Source organism: Clytia hemisphaerica, unplaced genomic scaffold, assembly GCF_902728285.1.
Source record: "Clytia hemisphaerica strain Z4C2 unplaced genomic scaffold, Clytia hemisphaerica genome assembly, whole genome shotgun sequence".
NCBI lineage: Eukaryota > Metazoa > Cnidaria > Hydrozoa > Leptothecata > Clytiidae > Clytia > Clytia hemisphaerica.
The window spans coordinates 416,236-434,411 of NW_027104053.1; the positions used below are offsets into that span (position 1 = coordinate 416,236).

An 18,176-nucleotide genomic window follows, 5' to 3' on the forward strand; every position below is an offset into this window, starting at 1 on the left:
TTTTTAATGATATTAAAAATTTTGTTGTGAATTTTTAGCAGGGAGCAAAACACTTTTTAACGTTCCTAAAAGATGAGTGTTTTTGACAAAAAATAAGGGGTATTTAAAAATGGTTGATTTTTGACAAAATTTGCCAAATTCTCCAATTCGCTTTCTAAGGTATTCCTTTTAGAAATATTTATTTAAATTCGATTGATCCTTTTAAATTTAAAAATATCACTCACACTATTTTAGACGGTGTTTGATAATGTTGATGTTAACATGAAGGTGAGTGATATGACTGAAGATAACCAAAATATTGACTACCACGATTGCGTTAAGGCTTATGTCATCAACAGAGTTGGTTGAAATCATCTAGATACTATGAATGAAATTAGATGATGTTCCAAATGGAGAATTTCTATTTGACAAAGATGACCATAAACAACAACGAGCCAATTATATCACATTGGTGCAGCGAATCCTTGTCCAAGACATTAAATGCCTAAGATCAATGGAAAATTCAGTTGTCAAGCATATACCCCACAAACATTCCAAAGAAATGTCGAAAAAATGTCAAATGGTATGTGCATAGAATTTGAATTAAGTTAAATTAGTTTGAAAAAATATTGAAAATTGCATCTGAAAATTGGATTTTAAGAGTAGAGATGGGGTTATCCCTGTACATGTGACATAAGAAATATTTTTAACATACAGCTGAAAGAAATTTTACACCAGTAAAGGTAAAAAACACTAAGAAAAGCTCTTACATATATTTTCATTCAGAATCTCTTGGGCATGGTTTATGAAAATGAGAATGATTCTGACGGAATTGCCCGGATTCTGAAAGATTTTCAACAATATCAACCCAAAAGTGTGATCAATGATGAAACCTACCTTGGAGCTCTAGCTGTTGTTGGAGACCAATTATCAGTTGAGCGAGCCATCAACTCTCAATTTCAAACTGCAAATGGATTTACCCCAGAAGAACGACTGGATGGGATGCATTTTGAAATTGCAGATTTCCATACTGAGATGAAGTTCATGCAGGTTGGTTAGAACTTTTTACTATATTTTCTGAAACGCAAAATAATCATCTTCAAGTATCAGTATTACAGGTTGCAACAAGCTAATATTTCTAAATATTTTAAGGTTTGCTTCAATCATTTCTGCTCAACAACTTCCACAGATAAATGCACCTTGGGAACAGATAAGATCCTCATTAATCGAAGAAACGTTGTCACTGAAGTTAAGAAGAATTATGCTGCTTGCAGGCAGTTTTTAGAGGTATTAAATTTCTTATTTCAAGATTTGGTACAAACTGCCAAATCAAGATTTTGTTGATATTTAAGTTCCTTAGCTTCTCAAAAGTTTGTAAAATTCAAATCAAACCCCTAGAATTCCCTTCTTAAAGGTGGAATTAGATGCTCGCACAATAGCTGCAGCTCTTGTTGAATTGTCAATCAAAGATGTTGAGCTGCCAGCAGACGATGACAATAGAGCCAAACAGAAATTTTTGAAAGATCTAGCTGAGAGAATTGTGGACAAATATATTTTGAAATCTGACCAGCTGAAAGATTTTCTCAAAATGAAAAATTTGCAAAAACAGGTATTCAAGTTGCTTTGAGAAGAAACTCTTCATAAAATTTACTGGAAAGTTTCAAAAGATTCTAGCACACAACCAAAATCAATATTTAAATCATTTATTCATGATTTTTAGAGATTTCTAGCTAGGTTTGCATTTTTTTCAGCAGCAATCAAGTGATACTGATGAGACGGACGAAAATGGTCGTTTTAAATGTCGATACCCTGGATGTAAGCAGGCGTATCAAAATAATGGGAAATTCAAAAGAGATCACGAACTGAAGGTATTTTCCCTATGGCTAGATTTTTTTATCAACATATACCTTAAGGAAACTGATTTTGATAAGGAGAAAAAATGATCAAAAAAATTTAATTTTTATTTAACTTGGATAGCATTTACTACTTTATTCTGTGGTGGTAAATATATAATTTTGATTATGTATATAAAGTACATAATAATCCTATATCATAAAAACAATGTCCCATACACATAAAAAATATATTCATTTCCATAAAACTATAAAGTATGAATATTGTGATTTTTTCACTGTAGAAACATGGTTGCTGCAAAGACATCAATTGAGAATGATAAAAGCAACGATGACATGTTCAATTATCAATGTAGTGTTATGGAATTCATAATCTTAATTAGAAATTTCAAAGATGCTATCAGTGAAGGAGATGGTGACCGAATTATAAGATCATGGAAGTTCACGCTACCATACATGAAAGTTGATGGAGCAGGAAGTAGGAAGTATGCAGTGGAAGGCTTTCATCTACTCTGCCAAGGGTAACTGCACTTTTATCAGAGCGAGATGCATACAGATTAGTTTGGAACCGGTCTGTCAAGAAAAAAATGGTTTTGGTAAGCAAATTTTTAATAAAGATAATTAACCTTATGGAACCAACTTTGACCAATTCTAGTAGGCAGCAAAAACCCTGAAAATGTTTTGATTTCAAGGTTAGAACTTTATTTTTAACTAGGAGGACTGTCAATTCATTTTCTTTTTCAATCAAAAATTAGTATTTGACATGAAAGGCAAATCTTTTCTGAAAGCTTGCTTGGCATGGTAGGTTTTTTTTGAGAGAAATACCATGATGGTAAAGAAAAAAGTTTCAAATTTGTTACACGGCAAAAAATACTTAGTTTCCGAATCATTATTACTCCGGATAACATCTAGTAGTCTAAGTTTTCCTAATTGTATTCCTTAGATAAAGCGAACTTCGTAAATTAGCAGGAAACGTACCCCTAAGTTTTCCTATTTCGGAAATATTTAACTAAGTTATCCGATGTCGCCTAACCGAGTTTTACAACTTCAGAAATATTTGACGAAGTTATCCGATGTCGCCTAACCGAGTTTTACAACTTCGGAAATATTTGACGAAGTTATCCGACGTGACTTAACAGAGTTTTCCATCTTCAGAAATATTTGAATTGAGTTTCCCGATGTCGTTTAACTTTAAGTTTCCGGATTTTTCCGTAGATGTAAGATAACCGAAGTTATCCGATTTTGGGGAACATTACGGATAAAATACCTTATTTCGCCGGAAAACTTATGATATTTTCTGATATCAGGAGTTTTCCTCAGTTCTAATAACTTTTCAAGCTAATGATAGCGGAGTACGGATATCTTTGTTTTAAAGGTATAAATGTGCAGTGAAAATGACCAATAGAAAAACTAATCTTCACGTGACCATAATTAATTTGGATTGCTGTCGGCTCTCTCGATTAGGCAATTTTAAGCGGAAAAGAAAGTTTACTAAAGTATGTAAGATGAGTTTTTCCACACAATGTAACACGAGAAACGTTTGAATAGTATGTCATTTTTAGATATATCTTTAGTTGATTTTATATTAAAAAAGTTGTAAATATTAGTTATATACATTGTGTTATTGTTAAAATATAATAATGATTTGATGTTATAAATATTAGTTATATATACATTGTGTTATTGTTAAAATATAATAATGATTTGATGTTATAAATATTAGTTATATACAAAAGAAATACATGCGTTAATCCATGCTGTTAAATAAAAAATTTTACGAGGCAGTCTCTTCGATTGGCTGAATAAAGATGCGTGGTAAATTTTCCGACGGCTCTCGTGTCGACGGTGGACCATCCACACGATACAATAATTTGCCACTCCGCTCCGGCTCGATCCGTTTTAAAAGATTTTCAAACTTTTCACTGCGCCAGGTAAGTTTTCGACGGGTGAGAGTTTTTATGATTTTGTCGTCAACGTCCGAATCCTCGTCCGTGATCACATCTCCAGATATAGAATTTATCATCTCCTTTTCTTCTTCGTCGACGTATTGTAACAGACAGGTGTTCACCAATTTTGGCAAGCTCTTTGCAATCTTTCAAAGAATGATTCAAAACTAAAATAGAAATACAAAAGAAAAATAACTAACTTGAACAAAAACAAAAGTGTGAAATTGACACGCCTACTTGTGGAAAATCTAAGTTCTAGCGATAATGTATAGTATATACAAAAGAAAACTCATGTAAGTTGAAAATGTAAGTTGAAGTATAAATTGAAAATATAAGTTGAAAGAAAAATGTAAAATATATAAGTTCTATTTACCAGCATGCCAGGAAATTGATATTGTGATGGTCCTGAACACAAAAGAGCTTGAGCTTGAAGTTGAACAAAGTTTGATTGATTAGAGGTGCTAGGTAGCTTAAGAGCTAACTGACATGAATGATGTAGCCATCTTGAATTGATTTGAAAATTGAGTTTGAGAGATGTTAACTCCTCAAAAGCTAGTTGACAACTGATGACAAAAAACAAAGTGCTGGTTTTGTATCAAAAAGCAAAGTGGACAAAAATTATAAAAAACAAAGTTGATATGTAATAAATTATGAATAAATAAATTATTTTTTGTGTATAAATTATATAAATTATTTTAAAATTGAATTGTGTGTAAAATGCAGAACAAAACAAGGGACAAAGACCAGAACAAAGTGGACATGCAAGAAAACTTCCAAAATGTGTCTAGAAACTTAGGAAAGCTCTGTCCACATGTGGCAAAAACATAAAGACACTGAAAAACACAGAAAACTTAAATATGTATATTTTTTGTAAATTTTGAATAAGATAAAAACATTTTAACCAGACCAAAACATAATAAATGAAATTTTGCATTTCATGAATTTCTTTAGTTTACACTGCCCGGCCGGCATATGCAAAATTTCAATTGCTCAAGTTATCAATATCACTTATAATCAATTCATGAAATAAAGGCAATTCATCCACAGGGTGTATCATAACCAAACCACGTACTGCACGAAAGGTGGTACGATTGAAACTTTCTGTGTGGTTACGATATTCGACTTGGCACCTTCGAATACGATCATCCTTGCTTGTTTCGACGCTTTTGATTTTTCCATATTGATATGTGTTGCATAACTGGCTTTCCTGCTTTAGGAAAAGTACAATATCACCAACTTTCAAATTAAATGTGTTATCAAACCATTTTGGCTGATGCATAAGCTTTGGCAGATGAACGGTCAGCCATACTTCAAACCAGGCATTGAATAGCTCCTCATTTTGTTTGAGAAACTTGTCGGGTTTTGAGGTGATATTGACAGGAAATGAAGGACTCCTGTTATTGTTACGACCTAACAGAAGTCGGTTTGGAGTTAAGATGTCGGAGACTTCAAACTCTGAATGTCCATAGAGGGCCAGTGGTGCGTCGTTGATGGTGTTTGACAGCTGGCTGGCGACGGTTTCCCATTGAAGCACGGAGAAACGATACTTGTCAAAGTTGATGTTGAGTGATTTCTTGATTTCCTGGATTTTCCGCTCCACCTTGCCATGCATGTGATGACCGGATACAGGACAGGTTTGAAAATCGACAAGAACATCTTGAAACAGGCGGTTTTGGATATCCCGAAAGGAAAGTTTAAGCGTTCCGCATCCCTTGACTAGTTGACTTCCCTCGTCAGGTAGTAGGTACTTGGGATATCCAACTTCGCTGGCAAATCGTGTAAATGATAAGATGAATGCTGGCGTACTATAATCATCCATGATCTTGATCTTTGTAACGGATGTTGTTGTGCAGCAAAAGATTACCATCCATATTTTGATTGTGGTACGTTTGTGGAAGTTTGAGTATGAAGTAAATGGTCCACACAAATCCACTTGTGTTGAATAGAATGGAGGGGCGATGTTCAAATTGTTGTCTGATATTGGTCCCATTTCCACATTGATTGTTTTCTTTGCAATGTATCGGCATCTTTCACAGCGTCTTCGGACGAGTTTGACAAGATCACGACCATCAATGATGTAAGCCATTTGAAGAACATAACGGAGAACAGTTTCAACTCCAGCATGTTTGGCAACTGGATGGTTCCAATGGACATGATCGATAACGCTGTAGGCAATCGGTGAGTGTCTGTCCACCAGTGGTACGAAGAATGATGATGGGGTGAGGTCAAGCATTATGTTGGTGAGCTTTCCAGTTGCTGTCACATTGTTTGTAGATAGAATTCTGCCAGTGTAATGTAAGATTCCATCCTTCATTGTTGAGATTCGTTCATACTTCTTTTTCAATGAGAACGCTTGTACTTCCTCTGTTGCTTTAGTGAAGGAGTATTGAAAAGTTGATTTTTCACATGGTTGAAGAGCGATACGTGACAATCTTTTCTTGCGACATGCAAAGTTTGATACAAATTGAAATATCGTGCTCATGATTGCCAATGATTTTGTCCAACCATACTTCATTGGGTTCACAAGGTACTCTGAGAAGTCGAACCGTTCATTTATGGACGACAAGTGGATGGATGGAGGTATAGTGATTGGATCAACAATTGGGAGAATCTGTTCTTTCTTTGCAGCTTTGAGTTCTTCATTTGTGAGTTTGACTTGATCGACAGATTTCACGGGGAAGGTATCCTCAGGATCATGCATCCAATCAAACCCGTTGAACCAAGTTGAATTTGATGATACATCAGAAATGGTTGTACCTCTCCTAGTTCCAATGTCTGCGATCATATTTTCGGTCGAGACAAACTTCCATGATGCTAGTTCAGTGAATCGGTGGACTTCAGTAACACGACTGCGGACCCATGGCTTTAGTTGCTTCTCAACACCATTGATCCAGAACAAGGCAATTTGGCTGTCTGTCAGTTTCAAGCTTGATTTGAGGTTTGATCCAAAGGCTCTTCTAACGACTTCTCCAGTGTGTGCGTTGAGAGTTGCTGCAAAGAGTTCACCTCTTGGTTGAGTAGTTCCATCTGGGATGAGTCTTGAGCGTGCGAAAACAAGTTGGCATGAAAACTTCCCACACTTTCTCTTGAAACGTGCGTAGATTGCAACACATGCGATGTTTTTAGAAGCGTCTGCTGTATCGATTGAGTTGATCTCTAAATTGATGGCATCCTCTGGTACGATTGCACGTCTGTATTTTATTTGGGAGATTTCTTCCATCATTTTGAAATGTGAGTCCCATATTTGTCGAAGATTGTCTGGGATACGATCGTCCCATCCAATGCCAAGATCAACAAGGTGATGTAGATCAAGCTTCATTGCGGCTGTCAGTGGTGTGATTTTCCCAGATATGTCATAGAGTTCAGCTACTTTTGAGACACATTGTCTGCGAGTGAGGTTAAGTGGTACATCATTGATTTTGACAGGTTTCTTGCCTCTGACTTTCTTGGCAAAGTTTAGCTCGCTGACATCTAATGACACAACATCTTCTTCTGGATATCACTTCATTCCTGCGACACCAATGCTTTCACCATCTGATGTCAGGTCTGGCTTTGGTTTTTGGTGGGAGAATGTTATTCCTTTGAGTGAGAAACCTCCACGATTGACCACGATTTCAAGTTCATCAGTACGTTGAGTGGCAAGCTCCATTGACTTCTCACCGGATAGACAGTCGTCAACATAGATATCCTTCATGACGATTTTAGCAACTTCTGGGTAGTCTTCAGAGGACAGTCGTCCGGTTTCCCTCAGGGCTCGCTCTGATTGATTACCTGATGACTTCACACCATAGATCAATGTCTTTATGACTTTCTCTTTTGGGATTTTGGTTTTGTCAAGTTGTTCCTCCCAGATATATCGTTGTAGGCACCAATGATGTTCACGAAGACGAACTGAATTATACATCTTCCTAATGTCAGTGTGGAAGGCTGTATGATGTAGCGACCATCGTATAAGAATTTCAACTAGTCGGTTCATGTTGTTGGTTCCCTTCGCAAGGATGTCGTTCAGACTGTATCCTGAATCAGTGGGTTGCGATGCATCAAAAACGATTCTGCAGGGCGTGGATAGAGAGTTTGGCTTCCACACAGCTCTCCAGGGGATGAAGTTGACTACTTTGGTGTTGGATAGCATCTGTTGTTGTTGTGGTGTTAAGTTCTCCACGTAATCAACGTAGCCCATTGATTGTAACTTGGCTTCTGATGCGATGACATCCTTCTTGTCTGATGGTTCCTTGTCCAACTTCCTCAGTTGTTGGAAGTATACCTTCAGTGCCTTGTGTTTGTTGTTGACAAGTTTTGTCTCAGGGTTGTGGAGTAGTGGCAGGCTTGCGTGTGAGATACGATTCTTTAACTCAACTGAAACAGATTGATTGATTAAGTGTTGCTCCACTTCTTCTTTCAGGCTGATGGATTCGATTGATTCGCTTATCTTGCACTCTTTACAGTCTCTGCAGTGAACACATCGATATGTGATTTGACTTCCGGCATTCTCAGCTTCTTCAAAGACTTTGCTGTTTCTGGTGACGAGTGCTGTTGGGTGTTGGTCGTCAAACTCCAGCATGAGGTTTTGTTGGTGATCCTTTTCAACTTTGACGTGAATTAGGTCAACTTCTGGAAGAGTAGTCAGTTGATGGCTTGATAGTTTACGATGAGTTGCAAGGAATGTATTCATTTGGTTGACTGCAATGTGATGCTGGTTGATGATGTTGAAGGCACGATGAGGGCCTCCTACAACGCCACGGCTGCCATCGCTGTTATTGAACAAGGATTGGAATATTGTCAAGCCGGTTGTCAGTTGGAACACTTCCTTTGGATGATATCGATGATACTTGATACCTAGCATGATATCTACTTCCCCACCAACGGATGATGGGAGTGATGGTAGGTCATCTGGGTTGCCTCCAGTCTTCTGAAATGCTGAGATGATATCCTCCTCCACTTGTTTGAGCTCATACGTGGGGAAGGTTGACGTGATCTTTGGAAGACAAAGTCCTTTTAATTGTGCATCATGACCGTTGTGTAGTGGGATGTTGACTTTGTAGGATCCAGAACTGTAGGTTTGAACGTTACCAACACCTCCAATTGGGATGTCACCACTATACTCTACCTTGGCTCTCTCACCAAGACGTTTGACAGCATTCTCCGAAATGACCATGTCACTACAGCCAGAATCGAAGAATATGGTAAATAGCTGACCATCAACAATAACTGTTTGTAGGATGTAGATTGCATCATTGTCGTCATCATTGTCAGTACTGTCAACATCTGATGGTTGTGTAGTCTTACGTCTTGAGTTGTAGGACTGAGTGTCGATATGAAATACCAGTTTGATGTCTTTGGAGAATTGTTGAAGTCTCGTTTGTCGTAGGATGCATCTTTCTTTGAAGTTCTGAAGGACTTGGTGGCATTCAGGCGTTGAGGCATGGTCTTGGCAGACGAGAACATGCTTCTTGACGTCGAAGTTGTCGTGAGATGGGTGTGGACAGGTGAACTCGCGTTGACACCGTCCCTCCTGGTGTTTTCCTTTTGATTGTTGAGCGCCTGGAAACAGACACTGTGTGCAGTAACCCTTTTGGCGTAGGGTGTTGAATCGTTGGGATGGCTTCATTTGGACGAATTCTGGACATGAGAAATATTGTAATAACTTTGAGTTATTGGGTCCATTTGTCTGGATGTGTCCTGTTGCACCACAGATGAAACACTTTGTTTGGATGATCGGATTTTTGTAGTCTGTATGGTGTGAACTTCTACCACCTCCTGATGGTCCTTGTTTGCCATTCCCTGGTGTTTGTTTACCAGTATCGCTTGTTGGTTGAGAACAGTGTAACAATTTGAGTTGTTGGATTGAGAGCTCTGTTTCGAGGAATTTGATAATCTCCTCCCGTACATCTGGCTGATCGAGTGTTTTTCCTTCAAGAAAAGAAAACCATTTGGTTTGACGTGCATCATCCATCAACTGATAGATGTCTTCAAGTGTTTTCCCATAAAAGAGAAAATTTTCAATTTGATGTTTTCGAGACAAGTTCATTGCATCACGCATAAAGTTAAGCATGCTACTGATTGTTTCAATTTGCTTCTCAGGATCACGATTACGCCATAGGCGGGTTGCCTTGTTTAATGTAGAAAGTTTCTTTGATAGAAGAAGTTTCGGATCACCATATGACGACTTTAGTCTACGCCATATTTCATCAATGTCATCAACTCCTTTAACAAGGGTAAGGGCTGGGCCTTCAAGATAGTTGTTCTTAATCAAATCAGGAAGGTGAGCAGTTGGTGTTGATTTAGCATGCAACTTGTCGAAATCAGTTTTAAATGAATAAAAGTCTGAAGATGAGTCATACCCTTTAAACTTGCTTAGTTTAATGTTCAGTTTGGATGATTGAAATTTTTGTTCTTTGGCAATCTCCTGATGTTTGAGTGTTGCTTCAAGGTTTGTAACATACATGGATTTCGAAACAACTAGTGCATCATATGAAGTAGTGACAGTTTTGATCTCATCATTTGGAAAGTTATGTTGACTTAGAAGGATTTTCTCCATCTGTTTCGAAAGATTGTTCATACTCTGTTGATTAGCAGAAATGTTGCGTTCAGCTAGAATAAGTTCGTCATAATTAAATTCAGCTGGTTTCTTGTCGAAGACTGCCTTGAGCGTTTTGATGGTTCCCTTAACCTCCTTCATTAGGAAGTCAGAGACAAGTTTGTTTTGATGAGCATCTTGTGTTGGTTTATCGATAGGGCGTACTGATTAGCGACGACTATGGATGCGCTGGATGATTTCTCTTGTGTTAGTAATTGCATCATTGAAAACTTTAAGGAATGTTTTTTCATATACATCCTCATCTGTGATCACCTTTGAGAGTTCACTGTGGATTATCTTCAATCGATTACGCATTTTCATTAGATTCTGAAGCACATCTTCAAGTTCATTAAACGACATAAATTCAATATCGTAATCCATACCGAAGTCAGCAATGTCACTGCAAAGGACGTTATGTTCAACGGAAAGTTGCTTGATATCGTGATCCATTGTTGATTCAGTTTGTTCTTGGAGTGATAAAGTTTGAATGAGTTTTGAAAGGTTGGCGTCAGTTGAGGATGTGTCACTCTGATCACTCTCATAAAGGCTTTCGTACAAATTGAAAGTAGTTTGAAGTGATGACTTCTCAAGGTTGGTTTCACTATCACTTGATGTAGGGCTTGTTGATACAGTTGGTTGATTGGGTGGTAATCGTTGACCACTATTAGCAAATGATTTGTAATTGATTGGTTTGGTCGCAGCTTCACGTTTGCTACGGCGCATGAAGATGGTTGGCTGTTTTGAATGTAACAGACGGGTGTTCACCAATTTTGGCAAGCTCTTTGCAATCTTTCAAAGAATGATTCAAAACTAAAATAGAAATACAAAAGAAAAATAACTAACTTGAACAAAAACAAAAGTGTGAAATTGACACGCCTACTTGTGGAAAATCTAAGTTCTAGCGATAATGTATAGTATATACAAAAGAAAACTCATGTTGAAAGAAAATTGAATGCCTGAGTTTAAGTATAAATGAAAATCTAAGCTGAAAAATGTAAGTTGAAAATGTAAGTTGAAGTATAAATTGAAAATATAAGTTGAAAGAAAAATGTAAAATATATAAGTTCTATTTACCAGCATGCCAGGAAATTGATATTGTGATGGTCCTGAACACAAAAGAGCTTGAGCTTGAAGTTGAACAAAGTTTGATTGATTAGAGGTGCTATCAACCTAGCTTAAGAGCTAACTGACATGAATGATGTAGCCATCTTGAATTAATTTGAAAATTGAGTTTGAGAGATGTTAACTCCTCAAAAGCTAGTTGACAACTGATGACAAAAAACAAAGTGCTGGTTTTGTATCAAAAAGCAAAGTGGACAAAAATTATAAAAAACAAAGTTGATATGTAATAAATTATGAATAAATAAATTATTTTTTGTGTATAAATTATATAAATTATTTTAAAATTGAATTGTGTGTAAAATGCAGAACAAACCAAAGGACAAAGACCAGAACAAAGTGGACATGCAAGAAAACTTACAAAATGTGTCTAGAACCTTAGGAAAGCTCTGTCCACATGTGCCAAAAACAGAAAGACACTGAAAAACACAGAAAACTTAAATATGTATATTTTTTGTAAATTTTGAATAAGATAAAAACATTTTAACCAGACCAAAGCATAATAAATGAAATTTTGCATTTCATGAATTTCTTTAGTTTACACGTATTGCCTCCTAGTTATGAAAAAAAAAAAAAAAAATACATAAGTAATTGACCCGTTAAAATGTTTACCCAAAGAGGACAGCTACATGGCAGACTCAGCGTTGCTTTTGACTGCATTAATTCACTTTCTACACTTTGAGTTATATACTTGGGAAAATGAAAATAATCATCTTGGTATGCAATTAACAATTAGGGAATGTTATATTAATGTTTACCTTACTCGTCTACCATATCGACGATTTTTCACAATTTTGAGTTTCAATTCTTCTTCTGTGAGGGTTTCTTTCTCCTTGATGCCTCTCTTTAAATTATTGAAGTAGCGATTGCACGACTCTAAAGGAAAAGATACCATATTTTGAAACAAATGAAGTTTTTCTTTTGGTCACCAATGGCTTAAATGTAGAATAGTTTTTCTATCCACTTTATCCAAGTGCCAAAAGTTAATTAATAAAAAAAGAAAATTTCCGAAAGTAAAACTAAAACAATTTAAGTTCTTACTATTAACAACTTTCATTGGATAATCGTTGAACGGGAGTATCTCATCAATGATTTTCTTTGTAAAACGTACGTTCTCACCGGCATCAAATCTGTAAAAGGAAGATTAATCTAATTATTATTTCATTAAAAAAACTTAATCTACTGACCTCAACCAAAAGGTGGAAATGAAACAACATTATTTTAAACGATATACAGAGCCAGAAGCAAGAAATAAATAAAATAATTATCAAAAATTAGTGAGCAGCATAAGAGTTTTTTGTAGAAAATTGCCTCATGTCACACTAGTTTTGGACTTAAGATTCCAACCCTGCTTGGGTTTAGAAATAATGACAATATGAAAAACAAATACCGTAGATTAAAGTTCCATTCATCTTCTTCCCCCATTTTGGGCTTGACTGCTTTACGCACCTTTTCCTACAAAAATTAGGAAACTAGATTTAAAACTAACAGAAGACTACATATTTTGTATTTATTTCATTATTTTTTGTTTTGTATTTTCCATTAAAAACCAAACGTTACTGAAAGTTGAACGAATTGTGCCCCTTGGTAAGTTAAGGCAGATTTTTGGGAAAAGTCCAACAAAGGGCAATTGCTTTAAACAACCCTGACATAGTGGGAAAGAATGCTTTTGAAGAAGATCAGCTAAGACAAGTTAGGGTTAAGCATAGGCACAATAAAATTGATTTACAGAAAGATCAGGAGGTATTGTAGCATCACTTCCTTGAGCTTCACCAGGAATAGTTGCCATCTGCTCGAGGTCATCCATTCGCTTTTGAAAAGCTTGAATGATTACATCTTGATCTTTTATTATCTTCTCCAGCGCAGTGAACCTTGCATCATTCTTTTCATGATTATTCTTCACAGTTCTGAAAGAGTAAGAGCAAAAAATTATCAGGAAAAGGGTACACAAATTAAACTTGTTTCATGCAAGATAGCGGGATCTAAATGAACAGTTCTAAAATTAGGCGTTTTTGTTCAGGACCTTTGTTTATAACATATGGCTTAGTTTTGGTATGGACTTCTAAAAGTGCAAAATGATGAAAATTTTTGCTACACAATGCTTGAAAAACAAACGAAAAAACGAAAGCGCAAAGAATAAAAAACCCAGTCTCAGATTGTTATTCTATTGATTATGATTACATAATTGAACAATTGGAAAAAGGTGTAGAAATTATTAAAATTTTTGACTTTATTTAGGAACAATGAGCGAACGATAGTGAAAGTAAATATTGCTTGACATTCAAAAAAGGGAAAAGGGTCTACATCCTAAACGTCAATATGATGTTCACCGTGGCAACATAAGTATGGATGTCATCCCTAAAAGAATTTACCAATAGTGCTTGTAAAATTACCAATGAAATGGAAAGAGCCTCTACCAAGAAAGTAAAATAATACCTTAGCAGGTTTGCATATTTACTGGAAGACTTTGACTTTGGGGTACTTTCTGATGTTGCACTACCACCACTCGTATTTATATGATCAGTAGACAGTTGGAGAATTTCTTCAATCTCACGATCTTCAACTTCAAGGCTGAAAGTGTAAGAATAGTATCATGTGATTTGGAAGTAAAACATTATCAGTAGCTTTCAAGAGTGTTTTTAAAGTTTACTTTGATTTCATGCGTTTTTATTAATTTCGCCTTAGCGAAAGTATTACGATAGGCATGGTGCGGCGGCGATATCGGAAGAAAATTTAGAAAACGAAAGTACTTGATACGGTGGACGAACTCACTAAAATCAATTTACAAATTACACGCTCGTATTACCACGGAAGATCTTCGCAGGTTTTCTTTGGATTACGTCATTATATCTTTGTGTCTTTAGCTTCGCAGTTTTGATTTTTCTTTATTTTCTTATAAGCATATACTTTATAAGAATCAAATCAATAACTCTTGATAGACGGTGATATACCTTTCGGTAATTAGTTCTTACAAAGTAAACAAGGGATGGGGCACAATATGAGCACATTTATTTTTCTTATAAGCATATACTTTATAAGAATCAAATCAATAATTCTTGATAGACAGTGACATACCTTTCGGTAATTAGTTCTTACAAAGTGAACAAGGTATGGGGCACAATATGAGTATATTTATTTTTCTTATAAGCATATACTTTATAAGAATCAAATCAATAACTCTTGATAGACGGTGATATACCTTTCGGTAATTAGTTCTTACAAAGTAAACAAGGTATTGGGCACAATATGAGCATATTTATTTTTCTTATAAGCATTTACTTTATAAGAATCAAGTCAATAACTCTTGATAGACGGTGATATACTTTTCGGTAATTAGTTCTTACAAAGTAAAAAAGGGTTGGTGTACAATATGAGCACATTTATTTTTCTTATAAGCATATACTTTATAAGAATCAAATCAATAATTCTTGATAGACAGTGACATACCTTTCGGTAATTAGTTCTTACAAAGTGAACAAGGTATGGGGCACAATATGAGCATATTTATTTTTCTTATAAGCATATACTTTATAAGAATCAAATCAATAACTCTTGATAGACGGTGATATACCTTTCGGTAATTAGTTCTTACAAAGTAAACAAGGTATTGGGCACAATATGAGCATATTTATTTTTCTTATAAGCATTTACTTTATAAGAATCAAATCAATAACTCTTGATAGACGGTGATATACTTTTCGGTAATTAGTTCTTACAAAGTAAAAAAGGGTTGGTGTACAATATGAGCATATTTATTTTTCTTATAAGCATTTACTTTATGATAATCAAATCAATAACTATTGATAGACGGTGATATACCTTTCGGTGATTAGTGGTGATATACCTTTCGGTAATTAGTTCTTACAAAGTAAACAAGGGACGGCGCACAATATGAGCATATTTATTTTTCTCATAAGCATATACTTTATAAGAATCAAATCAATAACTCTTGATAGACGGTGATATACCTTCCGATAAATAGTTCTTTCAAGGTAAACAAGGGACGGCGCACAATATGAGCATATTTATTTTTCTCATAAGTATTTACTTGATAAGAATCAAATCAATAACTCTTGATAGATGGTGATATACCTTTCGCTAATTAGTTCTTACAAAGTTAACAAGGGATGGCGTGTAATAAGTGCATATCTATTTTTTATAAGCATATACTTTATGAGAGTTTTTAAAAATTAAACAACAATTGTTCTTTGTTAAATTGGTCTTATTTTTTTAGCGATTTTAAGCCTCGTTGTTCTTGTTGTTGTAAAATTGTTTCATCAAGGCTCGATGTAAAGTAGATTTCAGATTAGCTTCATCTACTTCTTGTTTTTCCCATCTAGTTCAAATTCTAGGCGAAATTTTCGACTTCAAGTCGTCTTGTTTTACTTTTTATCGACTTGCTATCTTTGTAACTTTCATCAGTGTTTCTAAGTTCACTTTTTGACTTGCTATCTTCGTAAACTTTCAAGGGTGTTTATAAGTTCACTTTTTATCGACTTGCTTTCTTCGTAACTTACAAGAGTGTCTCTAAGCTCACTTTTATCAACTCCTTATCTCTGTAACTTTCAAGGGTCTTTCTAAGTTCACTTTTATCGCATCGCTTTCTTTGTAACTTTACGTGAAAGTGACCTTCTTTTACCTACTCTCTTTCTCCATAACTTTCAAGACTGTATGATTTTAGAAAACTTATAGACTGAATGACCGACAGGATTTAAAGTTTGACCGACAGAATTTCATCTCAGTCCCGACATGATGTCCGATTGACTAAAAATATTTATTTGCAACCCTGTTTACAGTCTTTAATGCAGCCTTGAAGAATGAATTTCTTAGAAATTAATATAACAACATCAAATAGAAATAGTTATCAGAAATATAAAATGTCACCGTTAGTGTTGATTCATATTTCATCTTCCAATTTATTCCTGATTTCTTTTAGGCTTAACAAATGGATTTGAAATGGAAGATGAAAGCATGACATTTGAAATCCCCAGTGATGCAAATGGCGGCTCAAATTATGAAAGTGTCAGTTCCAACAATGAAAATGACAGTTCAATTGATGGAAGCGAAGACTCTTCCAGTGAGGTAGGAAAAACAAGTTATTTGTCAACCTTTCTAACCTTAAGCTGGAAAAATTTTCTCATTTAAGCTTTCTTAGATATTATGTTTCCATTGTGTTGAAACTGAAAATTTTTAAAATTCCTACTTGCTAACTTATTGAACAGTAGTCATGGCTAGGGTAAACAATTATCTTCAGTCTGGTAAAGTTTTTATAACATGGTAAAAAAGGCATATGTCAGCATATTGTTTTAGTAATTAAGAGATTTCTTGCCAAAATTTCATTGTTGCGAAGAACAAAGTTTTTATCTTAATATTTTCATGAAGAAGAAACGTTTGCTCTCAGACAGCAACAGAAAGTCAAAGAATTGTCACCACTTCAAAAGTGCCTGTCGGTTGTGTTGCGGATTGTCTTCTTATTTCAAGTTCACACTTTCATTTCAAATGCATCTATTGTTATTAGGTGCTTTGCGATCAATTTTCCTTTTCATCATTTCAATGTTTGGTTTACAAATGCTTCAAAGATTCGTAGATGTTTTTGCAACAACTTTATACTCAGCCTATAAAATGGCTGGCATGTCAGTTGATGACTTTGAAAAGTGGGTTGTCTGTCCAAAGTGCAACTCTCTTTACAAATTTGAAAAGTGTTTTGTAGAAAGAGATAAGATAAAAGTATCAAAAAACTGTTCTTCTAAAGTGTCGTTCAAAAAGGATCAACTCTGTAATACAAGACTGTTGAATTCAAAGACTGGTACAAATGGTACCAAAATCTTGTATCCTCGATAGGAATACTGTTCTCGTAAAATCAGCACAACAGTTGAAAAATTTCTTGAAAGGCCAGGTTTCGAAAAGCTGTTACTTCAGAAACGAATTGTTTCTGACTCGGATGATGAGCTAAATGACATATATGATGGTAAAATCTGGAAAACATTTAAAGGAGATGATGGGCAATTGTTTTTTACTGATCCTAGAAACTTAGGTCTAATGATGAATATAGACTGGTTCCAACCATTTAGTAATTCTGAATACAGTCTTGGAATAATATACATGGTCATTTTGAACCTTCCTAGAAAAGAACGCTTTAAGTATGATAACCTGATTGTTTGTGGCATCATACCCTGTCCAAAAGAACCTTCTTTACATGTTAGCACTTTCTTGGGTCCAATTGTTGATAACTTGCACACCGGTTGGAATGGTGTTTTACTGAATGACGATATCACGCATGGAAAAAGTTTATACAAATACGCATTGATCAGTTTATCAAGTGACATCCCTGCAACCAGAAAATGTTGTGGATTCCTTGGATTTAATGCAAATCTTGGTAAGTTAAATATTTTAGGTAAAAAAATTTGCTTTCCCACTTATCTTTCTCAAAAGAAATTGAAATAACTTCGAGTTTTGAGCTTATCCTAAGCATTGAAAACTTAAAAATCCCATAAGATTATTTTTTATTGCCATACAGGAAAATCTAATTGAAGCTCAATATGCATAGCATAGTTTTCAGTCTTAAATTTAGGCTTAATTGCTGTATACTTAGAATCTTTTTCCTTTAGGATGTAGCAAGTGTTTCAAGAGATTTCCAAGAGGAAGATTTCCTAACAACAAACCAGACTACTCGGGGTTTAATTTCAAGAAGTGGATTCCACG

General features: G+C 35.2%; 2 protein-coding genes and 1 long non-coding RNA gene across 3 annotated transcripts; all 3 read right to left on the bottom strand.

The window, feature by feature from the left end:
- Positions 1 to 4,760: 4,760 nt before the first annotated feature.
- On the bottom strand, positions 4,761 to 7,097 carry LOC136811946 (uncharacterized). Its single transcript, XM_067068554.1, has one exon. The coding sequence runs from the start codon at positions 7,095 to 7,097 to the stop codon at positions 4,761 to 4,763; it is 2,337 nt and encodes a 778-aa protein (XP_066924655.1).
- A 180-nt stretch (positions 7,098 to 7,277) lies between these two features.
- Positions 7,278 to 10,457, bottom strand: LOC136811947 (uncharacterized). Its single transcript, XM_067068556.1, has one exon. The coding sequence runs from the start codon at positions 10,455 to 10,457 to the stop codon at positions 7,278 to 7,280; it is 3,180 nt and encodes a 1,059-aa protein (XP_066924657.1).
- Positions 10,458 to 12,243: 1,786 nt separating this feature from the next.
- LOC136811974 (uncharacterized) lies at positions 12,244 to 12,929 on the bottom strand. Its single transcript, XR_010847313.1, has 3 exons — positions 12,865 to 12,929; positions 12,516 to 12,604; positions 12,244 to 12,350 (listed from the first exon to the last, which is right to left on the bottom strand). It is a non-coding gene; the product is annotated as an uncharacterized lncRNA (long non-coding RNA).
- Positions 12,930 to 18,176: the final 5,247 nt, after the last annotated feature.

Bases quoted from the DNA above. Each gene is read 5' to 3' on its own strand.
- LOC136811946 (XM_067068554.1), bottom strand. From the start codon at position 7,097: ATGAAGCTTGATCTACATCACCTTGTTGATCTTGGCATTGGATGGGAC.
- LOC136811947 (XM_067068556.1), bottom strand. From the start codon at position 10,457: ATGAAGGAGGTTAAGGGAACCATCAAAACGCTCAAGGCAGTCTTCGAC.